Source organism: Rissa tridactyla, chromosome 11 (assembly GCF_028500815.1).
Source record: "Rissa tridactyla isolate bRisTri1 chromosome 11, bRisTri1.patW.cur.20221130, whole genome shotgun sequence".
NCBI lineage: Eukaryota > Metazoa > Chordata > Aves > Charadriiformes > Laridae > Rissa > Rissa tridactyla.
The window spans coordinates 16,910,183-16,936,993 of NC_071476.1; the positions used below are offsets into that span (position 1 = coordinate 16,910,183).

General features: G+C 39.4%; 1 protein-coding gene across 4 annotated transcripts; it reads right to left on the reverse strand.

The window, feature by feature from the left end:
- Positions 1-1,263: 1,263 nt before the first annotated feature.
- PANK3 (pantothenate kinase 3) lies at positions 1,264-26,785 on the reverse strand. 4 transcript variants are annotated; one of them, XM_054217353.1, is made up of 7 exons: positions 26,209-26,785; positions 16,926-17,278; positions 14,854-15,107; positions 14,037-14,213; positions 12,366-12,489; positions 9,080-9,205; positions 1,264-7,702 (listed from the first exon to the last, which is right to left on the reverse strand). In XM_054217353.1, exons 1-7 carry the CDS (start codon positions 26,234-26,236, stop codon positions 7,652-7,654), a joined length of 1,113 nt encoding a protein of 370 aa, XP_054073328.1. In that variant the 5' UTR covers positions 26,237-26,785; the 3' UTR covers positions 1,264-7,651. The 4 variants fall into 4 exon arrangements, with proteins under 4 accessions (XP_054073328.1, XP_054073329.1, XP_054073330.1 ...); XM_054217354.1 differs by lacking the exon at positions 26,209-26,785 and adding an exon at positions 20,674-26,128; XM_054217355.1 differs by lacking the exon at positions 26,209-26,785 and having other exon boundaries at positions 16,922-17,056.
- Positions 26,786-26,811: the final 26 nt, after the last annotated feature.

Consider the following 26,811-nt stretch of genomic DNA (forward strand, 5'->3'; position numbering starts at 1 on the left):
CACAAGGTGACTCCTGCTACTTCTTTGGTGCTCTAGCCTGAAACAGCACAAAGTGGATATACTTAGTGAACACCTGTTGATGGACAGAGATGCCTTTAGAGCAGGAGGGGTTTCACTCCGGGACAAAATGCAAACTTCGTTTTTCATCTACAGTTCTAAAGAGAGCAAAGTTACAAGGATTATTAAAGGTTTGCATTTCTGACTCTAATAAAAATTCAAATACAGTCAGCTGAATAGTCTTACAGTGAGAGGAAGTCACTTGTTTCATACTAATTTTATTTTTAATCAGATCCACAGATAAGATAGAACTAAACGAAGCTCACACAGCTTACCCCATCCCCTGAGCTTGCACCCAGGCTGCACCAGGAAGCAGTTAAGGAGCCCAGCTGAAATGCAAACCAGCTTCCACAAAAGGCTACTACAGTTCACTCAAAGAAAGAAGAGAGATTTCCACAAAAAAAAAAAGATGGCAAACCAAACAAACCAACACCCCATAAACTTGTAAAGGAACTTGTATTTCTTACAAGCTCCTTTCTCCTAGTTAAAAAGAATCACTGTGGTGCAGAGCTCCCCTTTGCCAGACTCAATGGAGATACAACATGGAATGGAATTTTTAGGGTTTATTTTCTGGCAGTTTAGGCAAAGATCGATAGTTTGGATGGCTAACGTATTTGTACAGTGAACCCTGAAGAAAAGTCTCTGACACAGCAAGCTCGTCGCAAGATGCACTGCCAGCATGCTGCTGTGGCACAGACTTCATTCCTGACAACTTCCTGCCTGTTAGGCATCCAGTCAGAACAGCTTCAGGACAATGTAATTTGGCTTTTCCAAAACATAAGCAAAGAACAACAGAGTAATTGCAGTTTATATATAACATGCGATTTATAGATGAAGTATTTTATTCACCAGGAAAAATACCACTCTGAGTTACCTGTGTGCGTGAATCAGCATGTGCTCTCAAGTTAATTTGGAAAGCAAAAGCTTCCAGAAGCTTCACAGCACGCTTTCTACTTCAGGACTGCAAAACCAGCGTTCTTTAGAACATCAAAACCAGGACTGGAATCTAAGAACTGTGAAGCATAGGCTTTTATTAAAGGAGAGGAATAAAAGACAATGAAAACCATACCAGTCGCGTTTCCTTAGTATAAAAGGTTATGTCACAACCCCCAGTATCAAGTATCACAGCAATTTATGATCCTAAAGGAAAAAGAAAAACACACCCAGAAATCCCTCCCTCAAACCCCAGAAACGCAGGCAAAACAATGAACAATCTCAAATTATTTATTAGGAAAAGACAAAGTACTGTTTCAACATTCATACAGAACAAACGGTAATAAAACCAGGAAAATAAACTGTAAAAAGTAGGCCCATCACAGAGGAGCTGGGTTATGACAAAGTAAACGAAATCCAAACTTCATTCATGCAAACAAGCAGTAAAGAATTATTTACAGTTTCGATGGGATGAATTACAGCATTGGCTATATTTGGGCCCCAACAAAATTACTCAGTGACATATTAAAGGGATCCAATCTGTACATTCAGCAATGAGAATCTATAAAAAGAAAAATAATTTAAACAATTTACAAGAGCTGTATTACAGATGGCATAAAGTTATCATTTACAAGAGCTGTATTAACAGGTGACAAAGGTATTAATCAGTAACTTATGAATAAAAATTTGTAGCATATATTTTTACATCACATCTTCAGTGTCTGAACAGTAAACAAGAAAGTGGAGACAAAATATGAGAGTGCAATGTAACACAATAAGGCAACTTAACCAAATGGCTCTTCGGAGAACTTCCATCCTACAGGGGTTTACGATTTATAAATTCGCCTGTCCCTTTTGCTAACTAACTAAAACAAATATTTGAAGACAGCAATTGGTGATTAGAAGGCCTGCATATGACGAGACAGTAGATGGAAAATTAAATACTCATTTGTTAAAACGCCAAAACTCAGAAACGTAAAAAAGTGCAGATTATCAAAAGCCCTGTATATCTTATTTCTATAACATCAACACACTAATTTTCATGTTCTAGATGTCATAATTCAATATGTCTCAAAATACTAATTCACTAGTCTTATAATTAAATTCTTTTATAATGCACAAGCTGAAACTAATATACCTCCTCCCAATGCTTGTATTTACAATGTTCTGAAATTGATGCTAGAAGAACTGTGAAATGCTAGCAATTCATAGCAAAGATTAGCAACTGATACATCATATTCCAGTTTATTTTATAGGCAAGGCTAATTAACATATTTAGCTTTTAAAATTATTTTAAATGGGTATTTTCGGATTTTCAACACCTTCCCCAAATGCTTACGGTCATGGCTGATTTTCTTGACGTTTTAGCAGAGAACAAAAGCCAATCATGTTCCACTTGATACTGTTTGTTTGAACAGCCACAATGACAAAACAAGATGAAGGATAACACTGAAATCCAGCAATGAAAACCCATCTGTATCGTAGCACACAAGGGGAATGTTACGGGCCTTACAGAAAGCAGCACAGGAAGCCAAACCTGCCAATGACTTGCCACATTAATAAACACAGTCCACACACTCTAAAAGAAACAAAAAAGGGAAACTTGAAATAAGGCCAAAAAATATTGGCAAACGATGAATTTTAAGTCTGTCAAAAGGACCAGGCCATAAATATTTTATTTACAATTTCTATTTAGAATCTTTATTTTCAACAAATGATTTAGCACCAGCAGGAATATGCCAAGTAGCATTACTGTGTTCCCCAGGCAGAAAACCTTGAGGCCAAATCTTGCTCCTTAAGTTTAAAACAGTCCACATTTAAGAGAATCATCTACTCAAGTAACTAAAGTAAGCAGGATTTGGCACTCAGTTATGCAAGCCTAGACTGCTCAAATATATTCCATTAGCACATTAATAGTTACAAATATATTACAGCATCTTTTGAGATGTTTTCAGAAAGTGTGTTTTTTAGAATACTTAATATGCTTTATATGCGTGAAGAAAACAAAATAAAACAGGCTTCTTTGCAGACTTTTAAAAAACAATTAGTAATTTTATCACAGATGACAGAATACTGGCAATGTACTTTGGAGTATATCAGTAAAACTTGAAAGAACGTAAGCAGGGAATTATCCCTCTATACTGTAATAAAGCATTTTTTTTTTTTTATCTCCCATGGTCATGTCTGAGGCCTTAATTCACCCATTTTATCCATAACGATTAAGTTTGCCCCCTCTCACTGTGCGTTAACAGGAAACAGAAAAATTAATACAAAACAGTAACTATATGTGTCGAGTGCGTTCCTAGCTCTGTGCTGTGATCTATAGGTCTCTGTCAAATACTTCTAATCTGAGTCACAGATTTGTTCACTTTTTAAATTAAGCAAAGCTCTATTACATATTACATGTTTTTTAAACCTACGTAATCCAGAAAGCCCTGTCTCTAGGCAAACACTATTCTCATTATGTGCGCAAATGGACTTGGGATAAAAAGCTGACCACAACTAGCTCAACAGAACTGCACTGACCTTCATCTCTGTTCTGAACTCAACCGAACTGTTTCCTCACGATTATAGCCATCTAGTATCCAGAACATTAAGAGCGAGAGTGATATTTAAAAATAGGTTGAATGCAAATTTAGGTATTAACATAAGTTGATGACTGAATGCATAAGACACCATCTAGTCTTTAAGAAGCACAGATTTGCTCTTGATAGAAGACACTTTAATTAGTTCCAACTGTTATTCTGAAACATTTAGAAATGAGAAGTTATTGCAACTTAATCCAGAAGTAGATACTTCCTGAAGACCTCTGCTGGACAGAGACAAAGAGCTAGTATTACAACCCTTAAAGGCAATATAATCACCTTGCATGTATACTACCATCAACTCAAATGCAAGGAGAAATCTCACAGTACTACTGAAGGAATATTTAATTCATTATGAGAAGCTTCCATGCTGTAACTCTCAGGAGGTGTTGAGGGAGAGGGAGAGGGAGAGGGAGAGGGAGAGGGAGAGGGAGAGGGAGAGGGAGAGGGAGAGGGAGAGGGAGAGGGAGAGGGAGAGGGAGAGGGAGAGGGATCTTCAAAAGGCAGGTCAGATAGCTGAACACGCTTTGAAAATCTGGACCAAACTATAAGACAAAGGAAGTGTACCAGTGCTGCTTCTCTCCGAACTGTTACATTTATTGAGGCTTTCCTAAAAGAATGAAGAAGTGTTTATACTTAAACCTCTGCTACCTTCAGTAAAGAACACTGAGGACATGTTCATTCCAGCTTGCTAAATATTTAAAATGTATCGTGGAAGTTGTTCCCTTCTCATTCAAATTGCAGTTATCGTAGTAGAACTCGAAAGGTGAAAGTGGTTAAGTTTAACAGCCATATCAACTTGGAATAGCTTCATCTAAAAATGAACTACTTTGGCCAGAAAGAATCCATACTTATCTGACTAAAAACTTGCATGATCTTTACTGATAGAATAAAACTGTGCATAATACTTAAAAAGACCAAGCTGGAGGGATGAGACCATGAAATGCAAAAGCATTACCCCAATATAAGGGCTACAGGGATAGGAAGCCAGAAACCTGATGATGTTTTCCTGGCATCCCTAGCTACACTGGACTGAAGGGATCGTTTCCATGGCAAATAAAAATATCTGCCATTTCTCTTGTAAGCAACACTGTTTAGGAAACCTCCTGGATAAAGTCCCAAGTACCAGCAAAACTGGCATTATATGAAAAAATTAAAAGGCACTCACATGGCTGATTGAGCTGAAAACGATTACACATTCAAAATGAGCTTTACACTTTACTTTAGAAGAAGAAATTTCACACAACTTTCCTCTAGAAGTGGTTCCACTTGAAAAGACAACAGTAGCCCTGAGAAAGCCTCAAATTTTCTCTACTCTTCATTGAATCAATTCACTCTAAAGCTGCTTCAACCAGTTAGCTTTCAGGAAAAGAAATGGCAATGGTGAAAGTAAAAACAGAGACGATCAGGAAAAAGCAACTTACTTCAAGTGATTTGCATGAAAAAAACCAAGCCTTTTCAACCCATTTAGAAGAGAATCTATATGAAAAGACTTTAAGGCCTATCTTGCAGCTATTTGTGACGCCTAGCACTTCTACTGATGGTAGAGTCAATCTTTGGAGACTCTAGTAATAAGTTGAAGAGAAAATGAGATGAAACCAAAGATGTGGCTTAAATACAGGGCCCCTGGGCTTTACAGTAGGGCCTGAAAACTTCTCTGGTTGCTCTTGCAATGAAGTAATAATTGTGCTGATAAAACTAGCAAAAGGAAGCCAATTTTTTTAGAAGCTCAAGGGAAGTAAAACAGAGGTAGGGCATACTTTTTGATTCTCACAGTAGTTTCTATACAGTACTGCTATTCAAGAATTACTCCATTGATTTATTCTGTAACTCTGTACAATTAACTTTAAAAATGTATCTTAGGTCATATCAACTTCAAATGGTTTAAATTAACCACAGTCATTAGGTAATCATCTTCTACATATGCTTCTGGTTAAACATACAAGTAACTTCTAACTACTGCTTCAAGAGCAGCTCTCCTTCAGTATCAGAAAATGAGAAGTGAAGTAGCAATAAATATGGTCTCAAGGAACTGTTTCTAATCAAGCTGTAGTATGTGTCTTAAGTACCTCACTTTGCAAGAAAAATATGCAGTTGATCTGCAAAATTTTCAGGAGGCTGTCACAATGTTCAGAAAAAAGGTTTTACAAAGTTTTATAACCAAATAAAGGTTATTTTCCCTAGTCAATTCTCACTTAAAAGGAACGGCATACAGCACTTATAAAGACATTCTATAAAAACCATATTCACTTATTTTCTGAAATGCTCTGATTTAGCATTAGATTGGTTGAACTGTCAGTGTAATTTTTGTTTGGTTTTTTTTATGTCTACAATGAAACATCAAAGCAAGCACAACAGAAATGTAGTATGAGTACCAGAAAAAACAGCAATAAATGGAACTGCATTTGCAATTAGCATTGGGCTTAATGAATTGGCTACTCTAAGTTACTGTACTCTTAAAGGACCACAGAAATTAAAAAAAAACAAACAAACCACAACCCACATGATGTTAGTATGGGGCTTTCAATTTTAAGAAAAGAAAGAGAAGACTGAAAATAGCACATAGGGGTTTGTAACACACTATGTGGATGTGTCCATGAATACAACACAGCCATGCTGTGGAATACTCAAGCAATCAGTTTTAAAAACACCTTAAAACCCAACATATGAATGTGTTCTAGTCTGGTTGCTCCTCATGCACTTATAGGAAATATTTAACAATAAAATGATGTCATAAAATTGGGTAGCTCTTTAGTCTACAAAGAGTCATATAGTTAATGACTGTATAATATTCTTACAAGTTTAACATCTCATGCCCTGGCTTCAATGCTAAACTTATTAAAGTAATCACAACTGTAAATTTTAAAAGTATACAGAAAAACCCAAAGATCAGTTCTAGAGTACGGATTTTATCCCAAGGCCACAATTTGATGAATGGTTCCATATTGCAAGTGCACTAAATATTGGTCCATTTGGTGCTGCAATACAAACTCTGATGCAGTCCGCAACTTTTAAAAACAAACTTCCAAATCCAGAAGCAAGCTAACAACCTTTCATTTTCAACATCTAATTAGATTCTGATCAACTCTTACAAAAATAAGGAAAAATCACATTTTCAAATTGGTAGTATGGGGCAGAAATTTTCCAAACCTCCACAGAAATAAGCCAAAGCACCAGAATTATGAGATCCTATTTTTAGTCTGTTTTATAAGGATTTCTTCAATTCTCTCAGCCTTTCTGGTACCTTTACAAGTAAGGATGCATGATGTCAAATTTAATGAGACACGAAAAAAAACAGAAGGCATTTTGGAAGTCACATCCTTAAAAAAAAAATCCCAACCCCCCAAACCTGCCTTCATTCATCAATTTTTTTTCCAAATCCAACCAAAGACAGAGGGGATCTTCAAATAAACGAAGAGGACAAGTGAGTACCTTCACAAAACCTTCAAAACATCAACTGCATAAATCTGCTGCTTTGGCTGATTTTTTGTGTTTCTATTCTTCCCACGAAAAATTAAAGCATTAATATTATTTCCATTACACATAAAAATAAAATAATTACTATTCTTACTGTGGGAAGCAATTGTCTACAATTTCCTCATCTTGTAGATAGTACCTTACTGTTTTTAAAGTTGCTTTCTGTAAGTACACATGGGAAATTGTGCTCATAACACAGTATAACTAAAGAAAATAATTTTTCATTCACCAATTATATACAAAACTGATGGGCCTAAAGCCTCAGGAGTAAACTTGCAATATTAACACACTGAGCACTTAAAGGATTGGCATTCCTTCTTCTGGAAGCTTGTTTTCAGAGGATGTATTGCATATTAGAAGTTCGATATTGGCTACATGTACCAAAGAACACAAACGATATCCCCACACATTTCATTTATCAATGCCCAACAGAATGAAACCCCCTTCCTTATAATGGCAATACTCAGTAGCTCATCACTTCTTAAAAACAGTTACAGAAAATCTGCTATTTTTTTCTCCCCTCCCCAGATTTAGTTTCCATTGCCATAAACAAGTATCATTCAGATGGAAAATAGTTCAGTGTAGTGACATCTGGTATCTCAGCTGAAATTTGGCAGCCCAAGAAGAGCACCAACAGCTCCAAAGTATCCCTGTTCAAAACAAACAAAAAAATATTTCAGGTTCAAGTAGGGTATTGAATTCTGCACTAATCACGTTTCAATGACAACAAAGCATTTGGTGGACCAGTGCTACAGAAAGAACACCATACACTTTCAATATACAATCTTTCATAATAATTTTTTAAAGCTTTGTGAAATAAACATTTTATCCTTATTTAATTTTAGGAGATTTCACCCCAAGCCTCCCCATACACCGCAGGACTTCTAAGACATGCATCAGTGGCTCCTAAAGCACGGAAATCAGGTTTGGTTTGTTTTTCCTACAGGAGCTGGTTGCCAAAGGATCTTCAATATCCATAGCAACACTATTCCTAAGGTACAAATCAGAATTTTCTTAAACTAACTGCACCTCACATTTTTTAAGAATTTTGTCCAAGCTTCAACACCATTTTTTGGCCTGTATACTTACATGCATACAAAAAACTACCTTCTCCTGTTGGATTACTTTTTCCCTCTGGGAAAACAAGATGTTCCCCTTCCCTATAACTGTGGAATATAGAGGTGTCTGGAACCTACACTTGACCAAATGCAAGAATTGAAAATTTATCCAAGAAAAATTTTAAGGGGGTAGAACTAACAAGGAACCATTCTGCTATTACTGCTGACACTAGCACCACCACAGACTACTGTCTGTCTCAGGATAAGCCATAAAGGAAAAAAGCTGTTAGAATCAAGTGAAAGGGAATAGATGTAATGCTGTAATATTTGCAGACCAACAAATTGAGGACAAAAATTGCCAGCCCACTGCCAGGAAGCTATAAGTCTCCCAGGTAATTAATACTAGTTGCCTATATTTTAACCAAAACAGGTCAACCCTCTCAGCATTACATACTGACCTAGACCGCAGAAGCTGCCCAAAAGCAGGTTAGTCCCAGAGCATAAAACTGCAACAACAAATTTAAGGTGTATCTGTGGCAGTAGGAAAGCAGTCCTTGTTAAAAGCAGTCTCAACTTTCAGGATGTTGCCCAAGCTCAGTTGAGAACAATGTAAGTATTTCAAAGGCCCATACTTTAGATCTCTCCATAATCTTTTGAAATACAATACTTACTACTGTTGCCACCCAAAAGCAAGGTAAGGCTGTTGAAGCTTAGTGCAGAGCTTAAGATTTTCTTGTCCCTCTCCAAAAATCTATAGCATGAACTGAGATACCCTGAAGTGACTGAAGTACTTCCCTGGCAGAGAGAAATGTCCCCAGACAACCAACACAGTATGAGAAACCTCCTCTGACTTCCAAGGTTTACGGAGTACTTGGTGTCTCAGGTTATCACACGTATGCGAGCTACTCAATATGTGCATTTTTGATTTACGGTAAAAGAATACATACAGATAAACAAGCCATGGCATACCTCATGTTCTAGGAACAAGGCCTTCAGCTGGCCTTTTGACCAGTAATCCAGTGCATACGCAAGAAGCTTCATTGATAAAGTATTCACACGTAAAAAATTGCCAACAAACACAACTCTGTTTATTTTCTAAGAAAAGAAAAACAGCAAAGGATTAAGTCTTTTCACTCTTTAACACCGCTTTGAAAAATAAAGCTATGAAAGAACGCTGTCTCAAGCAAGAAAAAAAAAACAAACGAAAAACCCACAAAACCCCGAACAACCCACAATTAAAACATGGTTCCAAAATTTAAAACACAGCATACTTGGGGAAAAGGAAAAAACATGCAACCCTCAAGAATTAAAGGACTTAATTTACAGAGAAGCAGCATTTTTGTTTAAATTAAGTGAGCATTTTAACTAAGCCAAAGAAACAGCCCCGCTAAAAGTGAAATTAAATGAAAAATACTTATACTCATTTTATACTCATATTTATTACTTATATTTGGTAGAGAAGACTCAATGCCTTCATAGCCCTGTACAATGCTGCTTGATCCATATGCAACAAGGCAGCACTGTAAAGAAGCCGAAGACAGTAAGACGTAACAGATGTTCCTTTCATCTTCAGACCTCAATATACCTCAGTGTAAGATTAGACTAAGACTCAAATTGTAGAAGCGAGCTGTGAATTTTAATCAAGTCAAATGTAAAAAAAAAGTGAAAATTGTTCAATTTCCCCCGTTCACTGAAATAAATCCAACATTAAGTGGAAGGAACATTAAATACTGGTTTAATGATATGAGAGCAAGAACCAAAGAAAATTTAATTGTGTTAGTGCTTAACATAGTGCTTAAATAAGCGCTTAATTATATTAGATGAATACTCTTCTCTAAGTTGCTACAAAAACTAGTATGACAATTCAACCTGCATTCAAAACGTGCAACTGTTTTTCACCATCTTGAGCAGTGAAGACAGGGAAGACAGAATAAACATACTACCCAAACAAATGTAATTCTGCTCTATAGCAGGAAGCCAAAATAATTAAATCCATTTTATCTTTATACATCAATTCAAGATATTAGTTTGTGGATCCCTATTAATCATTTCTTACGATTTGTAGTTCTGTGACATAATTGGAATTAGACCAAAAAAACCTTGGAATAAAGCTAATTTGTGCCATTTATGAGTTCTGATTTGTATTCTTTACCCCCACCCTTTGCATACATTTGCCTCACACTCAGACTACTAGTATGTACTGTCAACTTCACCCCCATTTCAACTCTTTTGTTATCAAGCTTTGCCATAAAGCAAAAAAGCCAAAATTAACTCAACACCCACAAAATTAACTCACTTCGCCAAGACAGGCATGAGAGAAAGACAGAGGAGGAAACTGAGGGAGAATTTGCAATATTAAAACCAGAAAAATATGTTAGTCTGGCTCCTCAGCAAAAGTTATTGCAGCTAACAACGTTGTTGATATTTCTGAGACTAAATCACCTCCATAGATTTTAAACAGAACTCTGAATCAAGTTACCCTTAGTCTTCTCTAGGAAAGCTGTTACTAAACCTCACTTTATCCAAAGTTTGTTGATAATGAATGAGAAAATCCCTGGTGCTCAAACACCGATATGTCCTATGCCTATATCTAGTATTCTTCCATAGGTTCTTGACTGTCCATGCTAATCATATTGAAACTGAATGTATACTGGTTCTTTTTAGCAGAGCGTTGAGAAACAGAAGATGGCAGGAAACAGACTCTGTATCAACCAGTAAGAAGGCAGGTGTCAAAACAATTTGAAGCCTCAAGAATTGTAAAAATTAAAAATAATGCTCAACTAGAAGCAAGGTTTTCTACAAGCTTTCATCAGAGAATAATTTCAGCTTGAAGAAATTGCTGGAGGCCATCAGGTCCTACGCACCACTCAAAGCAGGTCTTTCAGCAACTTCAAGTTGCTCAAGTCACGCGTTTTGAAACTCTCCAAAAGGTGACAGAGAGTCCACAGTCCCTCTCTGAGTCCGTATTTCCAGGCTTCACCACTCTCATTGTGAGCAACTTTTTTCCCTTATACCACAAGTTGTGTCCATTGCTTCCCATCCGTTTGCTGTGTATGGCTGTATCTGGCAGTGTCTTCCCTGTAACTCTCTCTAGCTAGACACAACCCTTTCAGGCTCCAGCTTCTTCAGGCTTAATCCAGATCCCTCAGTGTCTTCTCATACGTTAGGTGCTCCAGAGCAGGGCCCTGTCTTGGTAATCTGTCTGTTAGACTTGTTCTAGTTTGTTACTGCTGCTGTTTTGGTGATGATGGTGGTTGGGGAGGAAGGGAAAAATGTCATGCCCGAAGTATCACCGCCTCTGACCTGCTATGTCCTTGTTAATGCATCTCAGTACAAGGTCAGCCTTCATCACTGCACATGTACACTGCTGATTCATGTGCAGTTCAACTTCTCTGCCAGCACCCACCTCTCCTCTGCAATGCTTCTCCCTAGTCAGTCTGTACCCCACCCTTCTGCTTTTGCCGTGAGCATGCTGTTCTGGAAGATCAACAAGCTACTCTGGGCTCCTTATGCCATTAGGACAATCTCCCACAAGATCTTGCTTCCTAAATCCCCCCCCCAAACCAGAATCCTGTTCTACTCAAGTCCATCTAGAGTCTCCGTTCTGCTACTTGCTTTCTTCATTTTTCTCAGGACCTTAAACTCTACTATTTCAAGGCTGCCACTGAAATTCCTGACCTGTTCTTCACTCATGAAGAGCAGGCCCAGCACCATGCTTGCTTGGTCAGCCTGCCTAGTACTTGTGTCAGAAAATTGTCCACAGCAGACTGAGAAGTACGGATTGCTTGTGATCTGCCATGTTAACGCTTCCAATAGAGGATGGGATAGTCCCTCATGAGAACCAGGACTTACAGGTCCTCTTGTATCCCATGCTGCGTGTCTTTGTGTACAGAGACTTAAGTTGGGCCCACAGTCATCCTCTTTTCACAAGGGGACTTGAAGTCCTTTCGTCACAACATCCTGTACTCCCCTGCTCCCTTGCTTATCTGCAGGCTTTGGGCTCCATTCCCTAACAAAGCTAGTGTGAAGACCTCCTCTTCAGGTTACTGCCCCATTGGCAAAGATATCTCCTTGTCCCACTTCTCCAAAGACAGTCAAAATATTCTGAACCAATTCTTTAATACTACATGAATTTCTTCATTTCATTTGAGAACATACTAAAAGGTTTAAAATGATACATCATTTCAGCAGTCATTTAATCTGAAACCAAGTAATAGACCTATAGACAGATCATTTCCTTGTCAGATGTTTTTACCTCATTTACGGCACACATCCGGGCAATAGACCCAATATTATTGGTGATGGTGACCAATATGGCTCTTGCAAGATCTTCTTTACTAACAGACTCTCTCTTCTCTTTGTAGATCATATTCCCAAAACTGTAACAGGAAAAATTTCCATTAAGTACGGAGTGATTCATATGCATTCGAAGTAATTTCAGAAGTGATTTTTATGCTATAACAGAACTTAAGTCTCATGTTTGTTCTTATGGTGCTCCCTTTTTAAGTCAGTATTAAACACAGCAATTTGACAACTGATAGTACGATGTGTGTATTTACTCCTTCACAGCAAACAGTCCATCTTATTACAATAACGACCACCAACAAAATATTTTTGTTCAGATAGTTGACGTTCATGAAGACACATACACAGCGAAAAGTAGTCTTAGTCTTAGGCAAGACTACTCTGCACACCTAGTCACTGTAAGTTAAGTCAATGCCTAAGTCTGACTGGTCAATCCTCACTTCTCATGCTTGCAGAAAATAAACAGCTGACAGACTGCTATTTAGGTTGTATAAATAAAGAATTCTAGATTAGAAGGACATTTCCATTACAATACACAGTAGATATTTTCTTACAAATTATACAAAAAAGAAGAAATAAGACAAGAATCCATATCTACACATGGTATTTTACCGCTACAGACTCTGTACCATATCAAAGTCAGTTAGAAGAGACATAAGGCTGATTATTCTAAAACTCAAACATTCATTAAAGATCCTAAGGATCTGTAAATGAGAACAAAAAGTATCTATATACACAAACAGTTAAGATGTATTGACTAGAATTGTAAAGTTTGCACATATTAAAACCTCTCAGCATACGCTCTCTGAAAAGGCTTGGACTCAGCTGGCCTCCCTCAGCTTGGACTCCCTTCTCAGAGGAAGAAGAATTAAGTTACCATGAATTAAGACCTCTTACTACTGAATAAGAGCAAAGATTTAATGAAGTCTCTTACATACATATTAGTTTCACTCCCAAAGTTTATTCTTCTTACATTTCTTAAGGGTAGAGAAGCTATAGTATCACCAATAATCGTCCACAATGGAAATAAAACTTGCAGCTATGACAAAAATCCTCTGTAATTGTCAGAAAAACACATTCGTTCTCATGGTGCAAACTGTTTATGTTCAACACCTTTCATAAGTGAGAAAAGTAGTTAAAACATTATGCCAGGTGCCCGTACGGACAGCCATGTATCAATAAAAAGCAGAGTCTTTAAAAAAAAAAATAAATGAAGAGATACTACTGTAAGAGCAACAAAAATGTCTTCTTCCACTCACCTTCCCTGTAGACAGTGTCCCTACTAAAAGATTCTAGAAAGTCAAGAAGTAATCTGCTTTGGTTTTCCTCTGCACTTCGTTATTGCCACTCCTGTAATCACCTCACATTCCCTCTGACTCATGTAAAGCTGTATATGACATACCACATGAGGTTTCTTCAAATACCCAGCTCGGAGGCATCTGCAGTTGCATGTGGCCTTTAATCTTCAGGAAAACTGAGTAAATATACTTTTAGTATGAAAACATAACTTGACTACAATGGAAGTTTGCAAAAAATAGTTTCCTCTGCAATAATAGTTTAAGTCTTGTGTTTGAAGCCCCCCAAACTAGCAATACAACCATCAAAAAGATCTCTTGCTTACCTAGATGCTACAGCCCATCCTGGCAAGCCAAATCTTTCATAGTCTCCTCCATAAATATCTCGAACCAGCTTGTCAGCATGCGTGCTGTCTCCTTTGGATGCCATTTCCAGAGCTTCTTCAAAACTTTCACAGCCCGTCAACAAACTGCATAAACCAAGAAAGGTCCCTCCACCTAGACTAAGAAAGAAAACTAGTTGCTTTTAAATAGTATTTCCTCACACCAAAGATTCTTATGTCTGATGAAAAATTTGACCAGATAAAGCCCTTCAACTTAAGACATCAAGCTGTCTGCTTTCTCGCTCGAGGTTCACTACACAAACAGCTATCAAGTTAACATTTATACAAGTCATTTAGAAGAAGCTAACCATACAGTAAGAGCTAATAAATAGTTATACATTCTCAAAACGTAAGCTGGAAGACTTAATCAGAGACTAAAACTCCCTAAATACCCACATCATGCCACTGACTCTGGCATGACGACATCCTTGGTTGTTGTCTGTATAACATGTGGAGCAAGAGAAACACAAGTTCATTGGACATATTATCTGAAGTTAAGACAAAAACCTATAAAACACTCACTACGGAACACTTCTAGCACTCTGTGTTTGATAAAGGAGATACTGGCTAAATCTTCTCAGTAACAGAACTACGGCGATGGCCTTCAATGAACGCAGCTGCAAATTAAAGATAAAATACTTTTCCATGCTACAGAGTGAGGGAAGGGATAGGTGAGGGAAATCAGGGAGAGGAGCCACTTTGCAAACAGAAGGCGCATCGTTCCACAGAGTAACAACCTCAACTTAGGTTTTTAAGTTACCTTGTTCCAGTTACTCTTTTATAGTTGTCTTTGGAATGGACTGATAAAATACTGACTCCCGAACCAATGTTAACAACCAGCAACGGGTATGGATCATCCAGGTTAAAAGGCATCTTTTGGCATCTCTCAGGATCTGAGGCATTTTCAAAATAATAGCACTCTGCCTGGCCATTGAAGCTGACAGAGTCTATATACAATAAGCCTTTGACAAGGCAGTCAAGCTCATCCAGTTTGTGCAGCTGGAGGTTTCCAATCTGTGTTAAAAAAGAAAAAAGCCAGTGTCAACATGTTTTAACATTGCTTAAACATGCTACAAATTTATCAGTATATTTGTACTGCCTAACTTTAAGAAGCTATCTCAGGCGACTAATTCAGGAACTTCAATCCCACTATAAAGCTAACAAAGAACAGTAATTTACCTTTTTCTGAGGTAAACTCTGAGTATATCAATTAGAAGTTACTCTGACTGTAAATCTAGACCTCAGACTTGAATCAAGAATAGACAGGCAGTATGAACATCTGCTTTGGTAAGCACAAAGCAGGTATTTATAACTCAGCAAGATTTTTCATCAATCTAAATGAAAAAGAGGTCACCGAGAAGCCCCACTGTCACCTTGGTGAAACTCACACACCTGCACATCTTTTCAAGGTTTGTGGGTTTCCTCACCCATCTTTCAAGTCAAACAGTAATTTTTAAGATGTCAGCAGATAAAAACCTAAGATAAAACCTCAGTGGCATCATACTAAGTATCCCTGCAACTTTATTAACACTTCAAAGATCATGAGAAAACCACAGGTCAGAAACTCCATGGGACTTTAGGCTCATTACAGTTCTTCCTCAGTTTCGCACATGACATTTGCTGTTATCTCATAAAGCACAAAGACAATTTAACAGGTGTTGTGGATTACAGGAAGGCTGTAATTTCACACTATTCTTAATCCTATTTAACTCCGGGCTTCCACAACAAGAGTGATCACCCTCTCTCCCTTACCGCAGCACAGAGTTCCAACAGTTAGAGTGTTCAATTAGGCAGCTAATCCAAGAGGAAAAACACCCAGACAGTCTGTCTCAATCAAATGAGCTCACGCTTCGAAAGCAGCCTGCAGTCCGATTACGAAGTTGAGGATGAGGTTGGACTGCACACTGACATCAGTACCAGATCACAGCACTGCCAGTCCCCACCTCCTCCCCCAGGCCCCTTCAGCTTTTCTTGCCGTGGCACAACTGTAAAGCTTCATTGTTGAGCAGATCAGGGAACTGTTCCAACATAAAATATTTCTGTGGGGTTTTAGGTAATGAATTAGTTCTGCTGTAGAAATTGTGACCCTACTCCACAAAGAGCTGTACCAGCTCAACGCAAGACTGGCACAGGAATGGAAATACAAGCAGACTTTTGAAACAAAACATTTTGTGCTATTGAAAGCCTTCTTGTTTCGAGGAGCACAAGAGGTCTGCAGCCACTTTAAAGCTAGGACATGTGCACACTGGATACTGTGATGAGATTCTCAGTAACAACTATCTTCAGACAGAAACTGCATCTAAACAAATGATCAATTTCAATTGTCAAGGGAGGAGGCAAAAGACCTCAGGAAAACCCCAAACCACTCCGCAGCTGAAAAAAGACTGGTTTTGAGATACATGTTTTGTCACGGGTCTCTAAACAATGCACTGGACTAAATTAATGAGGATAATCCCACCCACAAACATTGAAAACCTATCATCAAAGACTGCTTAGGAAAGAAAATCCAAAATGACTCAAGCACCTCTGCAATTTAAGCACATTTCCAATCAGAGAAAACACAGATTAGAAAGTGGCTAACTTCCACAAGGGTGTCCTGCATTTCACTGCATTAATGTAAGTTTCTAATTGGCTGTTAGCATTAGACTTTCATGTTTATTATGATGATGTCAGAAAGCGCATTTCTAGATTACCATACTTAAGACTGAAAAACAAATTAATAATTAATAATCTTTGAGCATTCCATAGTTTTTCAAAACACTGCTTATTTTAACCCATCACCAGCAACGCTTTTAGCATCAGCTTCGGTACGAGGACAGATAGGCTACCTACTGTGCGAAAGTCTTCTTCAAACTTGTAAGCGCCACCACCAGTGGCACAGAGCACCGTATGTAGTGTGGAAAAGTTTTTATTTCTTCCCATTTGGATAAAAGTAGGCAAATCATGAGTTGGGAATCGAATAAAGTGCAAGTTTCCTCTTCGAGCAAAAATCGTTAAGTCTTTCAGCTCAAGGTGGACATCTCGAATGCCAGTGGATCCATAGGCTACATTGGAAGTCAGGTATTTGCGAATGCTCTTCAAGCTTTCAACTTCTTCCTGCTCCTCCTCTGCAGTGATATCAATAGGTTCAAAATATGCAAGTTTCACCAAAGTTCCCCCAATGTCCATGCCAAACCATGGGAAAGCTGTGAAGATACAAGAATTGATTGATTAGTTTTATTAAAAAGCAAAAGCAATACATGTAACAACTTAAGACTAAACCAACGCTACACCTTTCAACAAGGCAGATGTTAACAAAAATTCTCACAGGAACAAAGAATTAGTACTCATTTCCATTACGTGATCTTAAATATCCCTCTGGTTACAAGAATGGAAAAAATGAGCAACTGTATTTACACATTTAAATGCTGTCACATGTGCTCAGAAAGCCCAAGTAAAAACTCCCCAAAATACACTGTATCTTTCACACCAACTCATCAACAAAATTCAACTTTTTTTTTTTGAGAACACAGGATTACAGTAACCTTCACTCCTAAAAGAATAGTTTTGACAGTTTAGCACAAAGACTGCAATGCACACTCGTGAGAAAGCAGGTTACACATTATGGCTGACAAGAGCTGCAGGACAGGTATTCCTCCTCTAACAGTTACTTTTTGGTCACGTAACATGTTTTGTTTGAGAGGGAAGCATTAATTTATTTGCACGCATTTTAAGAATTGACACAATTAAGATGCCCAATTTATGGACCTGAAGAGAGCTGTTCATATACCCGTTGAAGTTACAAAGGGCTAACAAAAGGTACTACTAAGATGCATACGCAAGATAGAAAATTATTATTATTATTATTGAATCTGGGTTCCATTTTTCTTTTTTTGTACCTTGGGTAGGAAGGGGGAATTTCTGTACCACAAAACAACAATGCTAAACCCCGAGTATTTTGTCTTTGTCACTTTTGTGGGGTGACTGGAATTCCTAACAGGGATTCTGTGGTTTATGTCATCTGGGACCATGATTTGAACATGCCTGTATCAATAAATCTTCCTAACTGCATGTGGCAAGAGAGATACTCAGCAACTTTACAGCAAAGTCAACAGCTTCACCTGAGGCTTCCCCCATTGTCATCTTCCAGAAACAGTGTTTAAAACTTAATTTGTAAGTTTAAGAAAGATCCTGAACATCCAGCTGGGAAGCTTGTGTTCTTATTTCCCCGACTGACCCTATCACTTGCTGGGTTGTTTGCTTTGATTTTTTTTTGGTTTGTTTTTGGTTTTTTAAATATTCTGTAGAGTTTAAATTTATTTCTTCAGATACAATTCATATATTATAGAAGCATGAAACTCAGGAAAAAAACTGAAAAGATGTTAACATGTTCATCATGAGTAAGATGTTATTATGTTGGACTTACATCACCAGTGGGATCTATCCTTGAAAAGAATGGCCTACCAAAATATTTTAATGTATTTAGTCAAGGATGGCTGCGTGCCAGTTCATTTATAACATGAGTGCAAAAGTTAAGAAAAGAAGCTTAAAAGTTTCCTCAAGTTTCAGGAATGGATGTCTGAAGAATATTGTCAGATATTAGCAAGTAATATTGAGTCAATAACCTTACTCATCTTGAAAAACAAAATTTAAATACAAGGATAAATTCTGTGAGTAAAATCTAGCTCCAAGTGGGAATAAAGAAGTTCTATAAACCTGGTAACTGTTCTATGAAGCTGAGATCTAAGCATAAGACTGAGCATAAGGTCACATGTGAATTGCCTTTACAACTGCATACATGACTTCTTTGCACTGCAACTCTGGACAGAAGAAAATTTGTCATCTTACCGTTTGACCACAATTAACTGATGGTTTATTAAGCGATCCAAATAAGTTTCACCCTTTCGCTGTAAACAATGTCACAAGACCAAAACCAAAGAAGGGAAGTTGATTCACCCAGCAGACCAGAAAGTGTCTGTAGGAGTCAATCCAGCCCAGAACACAGCAAGCCAAGTTCCACCTAAAATTCTTGGGATTCTTCCTGCTCAGTGGGCCTACTAAATAACCAGGATCTAGTCTTCCACAACAAGAGGGAGGGGGAAACAGCTGAATAGTCCAAGCAATGAGCTTAAGGAAGATTTGGTGCAAGTCATGCCTGTTTGTCAGAAGATCCACTGCATCCCACATTAAATGATCCAAAGGGCTTTTGCAAATATAGCATTAGTCAGAACTCTATAAAAATCTTAAGCTTTATGAGCCTTGTACACCAAGTAAAAAACAAGAACAGTTGAACTGTAAGGAAGTTAATTCCGTAATTCAAATGAGAACATATTTATGCTGAAAAATGGGATCATGCCATACAATGTCCATTTTCTGGGTTAACTGAATGATTGTAATAGGAATTTAAGGATTTTGAGGCTGAAGAAATAGGTCATTTTTCACCTCTGCGACAAACCCCAAGAAGTTGCATATTTTTCTATTGAACATTTGTCAAGAGTTGGTTGGTAAGTACATTGCTCAAGTTTCATTTGCAAGGTGGAGGAGTTCTGGCAAGCAACTGGGCCCACGTACGGTTAACTTACTCCTTAAACCAGCAGCCCAGAAGAAGATATTACATAAGGATTCTTGTGTATGTAAGCCACTCTTGATTGATTTACATACAGGTCTAGCCAGAAAAATTAAAGCCATTTATTCTTCCAAACACAGAAGGGGATATACACACACATACATATGTATATATGGCAAGAGCACAGTCAGCTGAACTGTAGCTGTGATTTTGAGACTGCAAGGATACAAGATTTATCCATGCTTGAGCTACCTTTAAAGATTAGAAATACACAGATTCTACAGAGTTAGAATGTAATTGTATGTGGACACAACATGGAAGCTTTGTGAACTCTCCTGTCGCTGTAGGCTTCAAATCAGTTTGCTTTGGGTGGATCTTGGCTCCATCCTATCTGGATGCAGGGGGAATGGAGAAAACAGGAACCCATGTGAAAACACCAGTTCCTCTTTGAATTACTGAGAAAAAGTGATTTCATTTGCAGGGTTAAAATAAGGCCACAGAGAGATTCATGATGGAGGACTACTCAGAAAACACACTATGCATGCTTGAGTTTCCTACAAGACTTCCCCTCCAGAGGGCAGCCAGGCTAATTGTGGCAACGGCTGGAGATGACATGTCTACTTTAAGTCATGCCATAAAAGGGACCTGTGTGTTACTTTACAGCTCATATATGAGCAGTCTGCTTAAGGTGATGTTGTTACTTTTTGAGGCATGTTCGAAGCACAAGAGTTTTCACTACTGCATATGGTATCTGCAGCATATATACCAGCATCTGTAGTTGGTATAGTCTCCCAAATCCACGAAAAACTTAATTCTGAGGCAGTCTTGCATTTGAAAGCTGTCTTGGAACAAGACAAAAATAGCATGGTGTGTACCCTGGGATGGGAATATAGAAAGGATTTTACAAAAAGAATTTTTACACTCATATGTGTGGGTCATGCTTCTTTGTGTGAGAGATCTAGGAGCAGGACGACAGCAGCACAATCTTTTGAAAAAAATATTCTCAGATATCAGCTTGATCCTTACGGCACTCACAGTTAAAGAAAGGTGCCTGGATGAGACCAATGCCAATTGCACAACCTTCGATCCAAGTTTATAGCTCTGCAGATACCACGTTTGAGGACTTGCGCAACCGTAACCATCATTCCATAGCTTCGACTGGGCTTTTTCTGCAGCTCTATGGGGATCTGGTCATTAGAAGATTTTCCTCAGCTCTTGCTCTTTATAACTGTCCTTATTCCTAGGAAGACTCTACAAAAAGTGATACACAGTTCATAAGTATTCCTTGCTGAAAAATTAACTGCTATTCACAGAAACAAATCCAGTGCCCTGTCTTTTCAAAGTTCAGCTCCTCTCTGCAGAGGTCAGCTGCAAATCAAAAAAAGAAAAGCAAGAATGGAGCTTTTTACTGAAAAAGCCCAATTGCCTTGGACAGGTGACATAAAAGTGCTTCAAAAACAGGCATTCTGCTTTTAGGAAGTCAAGCCAGGCTCTATTTAAAAATATGTAAAATACGTATTCTTATTATCTGAGAAGAGACAAATATGCAAAGTAGAACACAAACTGGGAAGTCAAAACCCATATGGTTTAATGTGATACTTCACACCAAATTGAACCGTCTCCACTAGGACATCAAGAGGAGTATCACAATACTCCTTACTTCCAAATACATATATACAAATACAACCTCCTTAATTCCAAATCCAGATTTTCTTTCACTCCCCAGCTCTGCTAGGAGCCACTGTGGTCCCTACGTAGACACAGCAACCAGGAACCTTTGCCATAAAGCAACAGATTGTTCCATACATGCTGTGAAGATAGCTTTGAAAGGCAAGCTGCTCAGAGTGAAAAAAATAATGATGTTTAAGAGGATTCCCTAGAACCGCTTCCTGCAACATAGAAAAGCACTTCCTGCATGGGAAGAGTGCAGTCACAAGGTGCTGTGGTCAAGCAATAATGCAGCAGTTCTGCCTAGTAAGAAAAGCCATGCTGATGGCTGTTGGTTGTTTTTTAAATTATTATTTAGTGCTACACAGGGAGGCCTCATTCCCTTGTGTTTTCACTTCTCAAGCTCCTGGTGTACATAGTTTCTGGCAGCAATCTTAAGGTTACTTATATCTTATCATGTAAGGTCTTTATATGCCAAATGGAAATAATTACAGTAAAAAGTCATTCTCATGCCAACACAAGCACAAAGGTTGAAGTGTTTTCCTTTTCTTTGGGTTCTGCTTCAGCTGAGCAGAGGACCTTCGAAGTTCTCCACCCAGACCACATACTAGTACTTTGACTTTGTACACATATTTCGGATCCAGAGCTGCAAAAGTACACATGCAAAGGCTTAACTACTTCTCCTTTATTCAGTCAAGCATAAGATTCTTCAGTTCAACACTCTATTTGTATTTAGCTTTTAAAAACTAAGAAACAGATTACTGGTAAGCTCTTTCCTATGAATGTAATGATACATTTGAAACACAAACACCTTTAAAATACTTCCTTCTCACTGTGAGATAAAATAACAGTCTGGGTCAACCCTGCATTAAATTAACAAGAATTAACCTTCAAGGAATAGCAGCTACCTCCTAATTCAAGCAGGGAGCTTTGCACCATTAAAAAAAATAATTAAAAAACATCACAGCTGTCAGTGACAGAAGAGAACAGGCTACCAGATTTGGTGTCATCTTTGTAAGAAAGCTTACATATTATTAAGACACAAGACCATTGCACTTCAAGTACAAATGCAGCTTGGGGAACAATTGCCAAAGTGTGCTGCAGTTCATGATTCTATATTGGCTTAAAATACATGAAAGGAAAATGATCATGAAGTCACGTGAAAACTTAAGTTTACTTCTGCCGGCACTGCAACAGTTCTTTATGAAAGCATGCAGTACTATCAGTTCTGATGCACAAACCTTATCTTCTAATTCATCTCAGTACGTAGCCTCTGATAATAAAACTAACCTTGACTCCATTCTTATCTGATTACTGACAAGAAAAACATATTAACTATATAAAAGTTCTACTGACCTATTACACAGTTAGTGCTTATAAACACAGAAACTTAAACTACACCTATCTTGCAGTTTCTTCAAATGCATTTTCCTCTATGTACATGCATATATCCTTACGCTTATTTCCCTAAAACATCTGCATACAGCAGAGTAAAAGTTAATGGTGAACTCTAACACCTAAATCAGTTAGTAGACTAAAGTAGCTAACATACATCCAATGGGACAAGTTAAAAGGAAACATATAAAAAGTTGCTGAACTGCTAAATCAAGTGGGATTAACCTGGTGGCTAGGCAGCAAAGTGCCTTTGCTGTACCCATGTTACATGGATGTGTGCCTATGAGAGCAAAACTGCACATCAGATGTCCTCAGATCTTGAGATACTGGAGAGTCCCTCTGCTTAACAAGCTTTGTAAAAGGTTTTTCGTTCAAATATCCCAAGTCAGCTCAAAATAGATTTGGGTTGGACAGAATTAACACACAAATTAAATGTATCTGACATGCACTGCCACATCCTCCTGTCTCCCTCATGGGAAAACTTCCCCATCAAACTCTGTAAACTCACCACGCTTTCCCACTCAGCCACCTCTAATCACAGTACAGAAAGGCCACGTTTACAGTGGGACGACAGGTGGTAATCTGCAATTACTGTAACTGCTCTTCATTAGGTTTATCACATCTGCAAGTGGATACCATGTAAAGCTAATACAAGACAAAACATCACTGCTTTCATCTTCTCCCTCCTTGCCCATTCTGTTAATTTTGTTGACATTTCAGCAGCAATCTCTTTGGGGATAAGTGTTTTTATTATAGTGAGATACAGCAGGCAGAGGCATAATCTAACACAGATGCAAACGCAGTTAGACTCTGGGGTGCCTCACCTTCCCCACCAACATGAAGAGCTTCCTCTGAATGAGCGGCTCCTCTCTTTCCTTTAGGCAGACCTCACACAGCAGCGGTTCCGCAAGACTCTTTGCTCTCACATTATCATCTCCACCCCCCAAATAACCTTTGGAAGTTTCTCTTACAATTGCCAGCCATTCTTCTGCACAGGCATTTCCTCAGAAGAGCTATCACGCAGCTGCTAGTCGGAAGGGTCCTCTGGAGGTCATCTAGTGCAACCTCTCAGTCACACTAGCATGAAAGTTGTCAACACGCGATGAGGTCAAGTACAGCTTTGTCCAGCCAAGACTTGAAGACCTCGGAAGTTTTTCAAGAATCCTCCAAGGACGGAGACTCCACAACCTCCCCAGCTTCCACTGCTACACTAAGTACTTTGTACAAGGTTTTCCTAATTTGCATTTCCATTATCCTCCTTTAAAATGCCTACCACCTCCCATCACCCGCAAAACAAATCTAAATGGCCCTTTACTAGCCTCTTTCAAGACCGTCAATCTCAGAAGCCGTGTTCCATAAATTCAGCTGCATTTCTCACAGTTTTTACAACAACAAAGTAGCAACAGCACTAGGCAGGTGATGATGTGAAAGGGAGGACCACACAAAGCATGTCTAGGCAGCACATTCGTATCAGAAATTCTGAACTTGTTAGGTGTCTCCATTTTACCCTCACCTCTCTTATGAGAGACATGGCATTTAGTGCAACTGTGCTTTCCTTCATGATGCTAAGCATCACAGATAAAAGTACAAGTAGGCTAAAGCAATCTCCTCAATTCCACTATGGAGGCTCTTACAACTAACCATTTTTCCCCTGCATCAAATTTGGCTCCAGGGTAGATGATTAAATACTTTTCCTAAGAAATGTATACCCACTCAGCAATTGTACTGAAACATGCCTACAACTGTCTTAGCCAAATAATCTGTAACTAAACAATCTAAAAGTGGTATTATGAGCCCAACTCAGCCTTCAAGTCAATTTGAGCACATAAGCCAAATCGACAGCAGTATTTGGGCACCAAATCCCTGAACATCAATGGACTTTTCCATCTTCAGTGCTTTTGTGAGTTTGCTCCTCTCCAAACATTCAGCCGCTCCCCCATTTCAGTCAGTGTGACTAACCAGGAGCAGAGATGTGCAGAATGAGTCTAAAGTTCGTTGCCTATGAAATTAAGTGCAATTATCTTTAAAAAAGCTACCGGCTTCAAAATACATTAAAGAGCCAAGAGGAAATAAACAATGTAGTGTGACACTGTATTCTTCCCCTCCACTGCTTAGGTTCAATTGTTCACATTCACCAAAGTGAACCAACCAACACCAAAGTTCATGTTCAAGAGTGCAACTACAAATTTAGCACATTTAAGCATTTAAAACTTCTTGATAACATTTGTCTTCATTATTTAAACATGAGGTTTAAGTCTACCACTACAGAAAACAAGTCTCTGAGGCACAGCAGAGACACTCCTGAAACGAGCAGTTTCTGCAGCAGCAGCCATACTCTCACCATTCCAAATTACCAACCACTATAATGTCTTACAGCCACTTACTGCTTGAGAGTCTTGATATCATCCCTTAAATATTATTCCAGGGAAAAAATGTTGTCTGAACTGTACTATTCAAAACATGACAACAGTAAATTCAGCAAATTCCACACACTTGGCGCTAATATGAGGTGATGGCTAATTGCATGCTATAAGATGCATATTGAGGGTTGGTTTTCTTAACACACCAAAAAGTATTTTCACAGCCAAATGCAATTCTGTGTTTAGAGCTATTTCTAGACCTACACTAGTACTTCCTGTATTAAATACATTTGTTGAGTTTCTTCTTGTTGGGCTGCTCAAAGAATACATTTAAAATACACACTTCCAATACAGTGCCTTAGTTGTATGCTCTTCATTAGTCAGGCATGTCATATGACTAACAGTAGGCCTAGCTCTTCAGGACTAGCCATCTTTTCCATATAGTAACTCACCCTGAAAAAAAGTCTTTAAGCATGATGACAAAGAAAAAACCGTGGAGTAATACCCACACCCCTTTCAGCTAGGGTACACCTGTGTAAGTTTGACAGGTGTGTTGACTTGCAGGGCTGTTATACTGGGAAAACACTGCTTGTACATCCACTAACTTTACTCAACCCATTTCTCTCTTCCCACAGAAAAGTAAGTGCAGTTTTAGACATTTGTTTGTATTCACCTGGGCCTGAAGCATGTTTGTGCCCTTCAAAACAAATATGGAACTAGAAAACAATAAATAGTAAGAAATATTATTACAGCTGTGCTTATTAAAGGGGAGCATTCTACATATTTTAATGAAAGACTTGTACCCCAATATTAACAAATATTCCCTCTAAAAAAAGTCAAAAGTTGATTAGCCCTTAAAAAATAGAACTGTAGCAACTGCAGCTGCCTGCGCAGGTGTTTAGTACACTGGTTAAGGGCCATCTTCATTAAAAACAGTACCCATCCCCAAAAACCTGACTGTATAATTTTCTATTCAAAGAGAAGCCTTTCCAACGCAAACACTGGTCTGTAAGATCACCCGAATCCTCGCTTCACAGGGTCGCAAGGACCAAGCAGAGCCTCCTCCCCAGGCAGCTGCCAAACCCGTCCCTCGGAGCCTCCTGCCGAGACAGACCCCGCTGCCGCCCCCCCCGCCCCGCGGCCTTACACGGCTTCTTGGCATCCTTGATCTTCATGGTGCGGCCGCCGCGGTTGCCCGGTTCTCCAGCCGGCCGGGGCGGGCGGGGTGCGGCGCTGGGGCTGGCTCTCCTAACCCTCGCCTGATGGGGCGGGCGGCGGCTCCTCGGGGCCGGCCCTCGGTCTCCTGATCCGCGGCCGGTGGGCGGCGGGCGCCCGCCTCCCGGGGAGCGGCGCTGGCAGCGCCCACCGCTACGCCCGCGGCCCGGGGAGGCGCTGGTCCAGTGGCGGCATCGGCTTTCGGGCTGGGGCGGGGAGGGACGGGGCAGGAGGCGGCGCGGCGGCGGCCCTCACGCCCGGCCCGGCGCGGCGGCTGCGTCCCGCTGCCCGAGGCCGCGCATCAGCCCCGGGGGCCGCCGCGGAAGGCAGCCCTTCCCGCCGCCTCGGGGCACGGCAGCGGCCGGGGAGAACGTCCCAGGGCGGAGAAGGGGCGGCCCCGGCCCCCTGCGGAGGCCCCGTCCGGGACAGAGGTGGCGGCCCGGCGCGCAGCCCCTCCGGCACAAGATGGCGGCCGCGCCACACAATGGGGCCCGCGCGCTGCCTCCGCCGCTGCGGCAGCGCTGCCCCCCGCCCC

Excerpts from the sequence above, each read along its gene's own strand:
- PANK3 (XM_054217353.1), bottom strand. The coding sequence starts at position 26,236 with ATGAAGATCAAGGATGCCAAGAAGCCGT. Across the intron at positions 17,279-26,208 it reads CAAGGATGCCAAGAAGCCGT|CTTTCCCATGGTTTGGCATG; the intron begins GTAAGGCCGCGG and ends GTATCTTCACAG. Across the intron at positions 7,703-9,079 it reads CCTTGTTCCTAGAACATGAG|GGATACTTTGGAGCTGTTGG; the intron begins GTATGCCATGGC and ends TGTTTTGAACAG.